Below are 6,009 nucleotides of genomic sequence, written 5' to 3' on the forward strand. Positions count from 1 at the left end.
ATATATATATATACACACATATATACATAAATATATATAAAAAAGGCATGATTTGACAATGAATAGTAATTTTTGTCTCCCAAAACACAACATTAAATATATAATACTTATTTTAAATTATCTCCAAAAACAAATCCAAACATACATACTATCTCTAACACACACTTATTTATCTTTGTTTTTCTCTCTCTATTTCCACAAAACACAACAAAACACTCAGAAAACGAATCCAAACATTATGCATAAATTCCACATTTGCCCCAATTTCCAACACAGCGGAGCCTTCGCAAATCCCAAAAGAATCTTTGCCAACCACTGCAACCTGATCGTGATCGGGGAAGAACGAAGGCCGATGGGGATAACCACCGCTGCCGCAGCCGACGGCGACTCGGAATCAGCCACCCTTTTGATCCCTAAAGCAGCTAACCCAGATAAGATTCCGAAAGACTCGTTTCACTTGGCCTACGTAATATACTTCACATTGGGCGCAGGCTACCTCCTTCCGTGGAATGCATTCATTACCGCTGTTGATTACTTCACCTACCTTTACCCCGACGTGTCCGTCGATCGGGTGTTCGCCATAGTTTACATGCTTGTGGGGCTCACGTCTTTGTTGTTCATCGTTGCGTTTGCTCACAAATCGAACTCCTTTGTGAGGATTAATGTGGGTTACGTGCTGTTTCTCGTGGCGATTGTGGCGGTGCCGCTGATGGATCTTTGGTATGTGAAGGGGAGAGTTGGGGTGTACGGTGGGTATTATGTGACGGTGGGGTTGGTGGGATTGTGTGGAGTGGCTGATGGGTTGGTGCAGGGTGGTGTTATTGGAAATGCTGGAGAGTTGCCTGAGAGGTATATGCAGGCTGTGGTTGCTGGAACTGCTGCTTCCGGTAAGGAAATTTTTCCTTTTTTTTGTTATGTTCGTGTTATTGGGTTCTTGTTTCTTTTCTTTTTTGGTTTGTGTTTTTGCGTGTGTGGGTTCTTAACATTGAGGAGTCTGGTGATGTTTTTTCTGCTTTTGTTGGGTGTTGTTGCCACTTAGATTTTGCTTTTGTTTGATTTAAATGATGATTTCAGTTGGGTTTTGGTCAAAGGTTAAATCTTTTTTCCCTGATATTTTGGTCCTTTATGTGATTTAGCTACCTTGAATTATTGGTTCCTTTTAGGCTTTCAAGTTTTATTGACTGAATACTTTAGTTTTTGTTGCCCTCTATATGAATTGGTCTAAGCAATTCCTGTAAAGATCGTAGCTCTGAGCTTTGATTCAAACTATTACTGGTTCTTGTTGGCACATGTTGTTAGTTCTAGCTTTATTTTGTCATGGTGACTGCTGATGCAAGTTATTTATAAATGGGCTTAGCCAAAATTTTTAACGTTTCATCTCTATTAATGCATAGTAAACTCACGTGTCGGTTGTAACTCAAAACAGTTTAAAGATTTGCCATTTTGGTACTACTAAGTCATAGTTCTATGTCAAAATGGACAAAGTTGCAGTTATTCTAGCAGCGGTTATTTGGTTGAGATCAATTCTTATCTTTCTGCAACTTGTGCCTATTAATGGTGGCTTGCCTTTCCTATTGCTGTTGTGCTGTACTGATGCTACTAAAACTCATATAATTTTTCATCCGAGAAACAAAGATTAATACTTGTTGGCATATGCCTTTCGTCATTGCCACCACAAAATGTTGTTTGATTGCTTGAGCCATGATATTCTAGTTAGCTGCATCTGCATTTCAAAGTTAAGCTTGATATGATGGTCGGTATGGAGTATTGGTACCCCGAGAAAATGAACTTATAGTTGACGAAATGCGTAAAAAGAAAAGATTATTACATTTTCGAGACAAATTACTTCTTGGAGATGCATAAAATGAATTATGAAACATGACCACAAACATGACTAGGCGACCTTGTTATCATCTAAGATAAGAGAGGAGATTTAGCTTGTTAAAGTATGAATAGCACATGCTTACTAGCTTGACAAATTAAGCTTCAGGCATTTAGGTGCAAATGTACGTCTTGCTCAAGTTCAAAAGTTTTTCTTTGTGCTTCAAGTCCTGGTATCTTAGACATGTTAGTTACAAGTATCTTGCTGTTAACTGTATTAATATCAAATTGCATTGACTGCAGGTGTCCTGGTTTCAGTTTTACGGGTTTTAACCAAGTCTATATATCCTCAAGATACCAGTGGACTTAGACGAAGTGCGAATCTTTACTTTATTGTCAGCGTTGTAGTAATGTTACTGAACATTGTTTTCTATAACGTGGCACATAGACTTCCCGTTATCAAATACTATAATGATCTGAAAAGTCTAGCTGTAAATGAGGAGAAGGAACAGAAAGGTGAACTTACTGGGAAGCTATGGAGATCAACATTATGGGAGATTGTTGGGGCTGTGAAATGGTATGGAGTAGGCATCTCGATCATATATGTTGTGACATTGAGTATTTTTCCTGGGTCTGTTACAGAAGATGTCCATTCTGATACTCTGAAGGACTGGTACCCGATCATTTTAATTGCGGGTTACAATGTTTTTGATCTGATCGGCAAGTCGTTAACTCCGCTGTATCTTATGGAGAATGCCAAAGTTGCTATTGGCGCCTCCTTTGGAAGGTTGTTGTTTCTACCTCTTTTCTATGGTTGCTTGCATGGTCCTGGCTTCTTCAGAACGGAGATTCCAGTTACAGTCTTGACCTGTCTCCTAGGTCTTACAAACGGGTACTTTACCTGTGTTTTAATGGTTTTGGCTCCCAAGACTGTCCAGTTACAACATGCAGAGACTGCAGGAATCGTGCTCGTGTTGTACTTAGTCGTTGGTCTGGCAATTGGTTCTGTTGTATCCTGGTTTTGGGTCTTATAACTATTGGGGAACTGGTGCATCCAAATTCCTTTCTGGGAAGTGATATCTCTTTGTCCCAGATAGCGCAAGATTGCCAAACAAGTAATCTTTCACCTTATTTGTTCGTATCATCCAGTTCCTCTGCACACCGTAACTGGAACATTGTGCTGTATTTGTAACTAGTGTTGCCCTGTGGAGGCTGTCCAGATGTATAATGCTCCTTGTTGTTCAGTTGATTTCCAGTTTTCTTCCAGCACATGTAAACGCAGAAGAATCTTGTGAATATGTAATGGACATCTAGGAATTTCATACAAGTTCCAAGTTTGTATACTTGTAGTCATGTTCACCTCAACTTTCAATTTCTGCATTTTCTTCGGAAGATTTATACACGGAAATTGTAAATTTATTATCGTATTAGTTTAAACGTATACGTGCAGCTGGACTAAGAAGAATGAATGACAAGATGAGTTTAAACGTATTCATGTAGCTGGCATTAAGCAGCTGGACTAAGAAGAATGAATGACAAGATGAGTTTAAACGTATTCATGTAGCTGGCATTAAGAACGACGAACGGCGAGAGGAATGCAACCACACGTAAGGGCTTCACTTTTTTCATGTACCGAACGACTTTGTAAACTGATTACAGCTGAAAACATGCTCGGGAAAGCATGAACTACACTGCCTATGCCATGATAGAAAAGTGCAAGCATGAATGCCTTTTGCAGCACAAAAGAGCAATGCTTCCTCAAGAAAATCATGTCCTGTACATTATATACAACCCTACTCTCATGCTTAAAATGCATGTGTAGAGGAAGTTTGGAGCAAGGCTGGCGAAACAAAATTGTAGGATTTGCATCTGCAATTCTCCAGAATCTCTCTCTCTCTTCTCTCTAGGGTGGGAGGGGGGTGTTTATGTTTGTGTATATGCATTGAGTGGAAGAACAACCAATAGTAAAAATTATACCATATCAGCACTTAAGTATATTGATGTGATTATAATTCATATTGTCGATTGTCGATGTTTTCACGCTTAATGCGTATAAAGAATACATTTGTTTTTACATGCATTGAGGTGGGATAATACGAATAAGGATTATGCTATGCCAGCACAAAATATGTTAATTTAGTATCATTTTCACGGTTGGTGTTTTCGCATTTCATTTATACTATTATAAAATAAAATTTTATTGTGTTCGTATTTTTGAATATTCAAATTTATCCTTTAACTCAAACATCTCTTTTAATAAATTTTGGTCATAATATTAGTTATAAAGTTTTTTCAATAAATTTACTAAAAGTTTCCCATCAAACCCTCAACTTTTGATACTTAAGTTTTAAAGACATTATCCCATAATTGATAACCAACTTATCAATTGATTATTTATAATTTTTAAATATTTTTGTACACACATCGAGTGTACCATGTGTCACTAGTACATACTAGAAAAAAAAAAAAAAGTGAATGTACGATCCGAGCAATAGCTGCAATATGCATTCTGAGTGACAATCTGGCCATTCAACCAAACTTATTTGTATTAATCCATACTTTAGCAATCTACTTATTTTCATCAAATGTTGTACCCTTATTGATGGAGGTAGAATCAATCTTTTAACATTTCTCAAAATAATAAATAAATTAATTAGTCAATATTAAATAATATTTTTTATTATTAAGTGATTAAGTCTGATACCGTAAATAACATGATTGTCTCTAATGAATGAAATGTAAAAATCAGTTTAAGTTCAAGGAGATATAAAGTTTAAAAACCTGTTTAGATTCAAAAAAACAATGTAGCGGTTACTAGCAGAATAACTCCAATGAATGAATTCCAGAAAGGAGTGCAGGTTCAAGAAGACAACGTAGCACAATCCAAGCCCTCAGCAACTCAACAATAAATGACCAACCACTATATAAACTCTACCAGGAGGAAGCGAAATTGAAGAGGTAAAAAGGAAAAGAAGAATAAACTTTTACTATATTATAGTGTTATAATACTAAATTGCACCTCAATTAATAAAACTTTAGTTAATTTCATTTTTGGACCATGACTTATAGCCCTAAACAAATTGGTTTGTTTTAGAAACTCATTGAATTGAAATTTATGCTATCATTTTGGTAAAACTCAATGAATGTGTATATTATTTAACGTATACAAATATATGATAATACATGCATTTGTATAATTTTAATCTTTTAATTATTTCACTTATATGTGCACTGAGTCAAAGAGCACCCAACAATGAAAATTATACCATAACAGCACTATTGTACTAATGCGACATAATTCATATTATTGATGTGAAAATAATGCAATAATTTATTTTTCTGTATTTTTAGAAATAGAACAAAAACCTCCCAACGTGTTTCATGAATGATATACACATTTTTTTTTTAACGTAAGATTTAAAATAATATTTATGTCCTTATATAAAAAGAAATCATTGGTCTTGATTCTAATCTTAGGTCCAAATTTAACAATGGTATAAGTTTTATCTAATTCCAGTCAACAGTTTAGATTTAATTAAATAATAATAAAAATGATATATAATATATAATTAAATTTGAAATATATTTATATTATATATATATTTAATATATGTATATATATATATATAGAGAGAGAGAGAGAGAGAGAAGGGGAGGTGGTTGCCGGCAGGAATGAGGGGGAACGGGCGGAGGTGAGTTGGGAGGAAGGACAAGGGGTGATGGAATTGGGGAGGAGTGTGGGCACGGGAAGGAAGAGGGCTCGGCAGCACAAGAGGAGGGGGTCGACGACATGAGGGGTGGAAGATAGGGGCAACGGGGCGCGAGTGGAGCAGTGAAAAAAAAGAAAAAAGATGTATATATATATATATATTATTTTTATAAGTAATATACTTACATATAAATATTATTTTATTGATTAAAAATCATATATAGATGCAGAGAGGATGCGTAATACACCAATAGGGGCATTTTATTCTATTTACAAAAATACAGAAAAATAAACTATTATTTTTTTCTGTTCAACATAAAGTATTTATACCTTTCTCTTAATTGGGATAAATTACATTTTTCCTTATAAAAAAAAGTGATAATAGGAGTTGAGGAAAACCATTACTACTCGTACCAACAATATTAGGCTCCTTTCTACTTTGGGATGACCAATATTTTTTTAATAACAATTTTACCCTT

At 35.4% G+C, this 6,009-nt stretch overlaps 1 protein-coding gene across 1 annotated transcript; it reads left to right on the plus strand.

Moving 5' to 3' along the window:
• LOC105168247 (equilibrative nucleotide transporter 1) lies at positions 219–3,240 on the plus strand. Its single transcript, XM_011088250.2, has 2 exons — positions 219–887; positions 2,125–3,240. Exons 1-2 carry the CDS (start codon positions 239–241, stop codon positions 2,853–2,855), a joined length of 1,380 nt encoding a protein of 459 aa, XP_011086552.1. The 5' UTR covers positions 219–238; the 3' UTR covers positions 2,856–3,240.

This window comes from Sesamum indicum, linkage group LG8 (assembly GCF_000512975.1).
Source record: "Sesamum indicum cultivar Zhongzhi No. 13 linkage group LG8, S_indicum_v1.0, whole genome shotgun sequence".
NCBI classification, from domain to species: Eukaryota; Viridiplantae; Streptophyta; class Magnoliopsida; order Lamiales; family Pedaliaceae; genus Sesamum; species Sesamum indicum.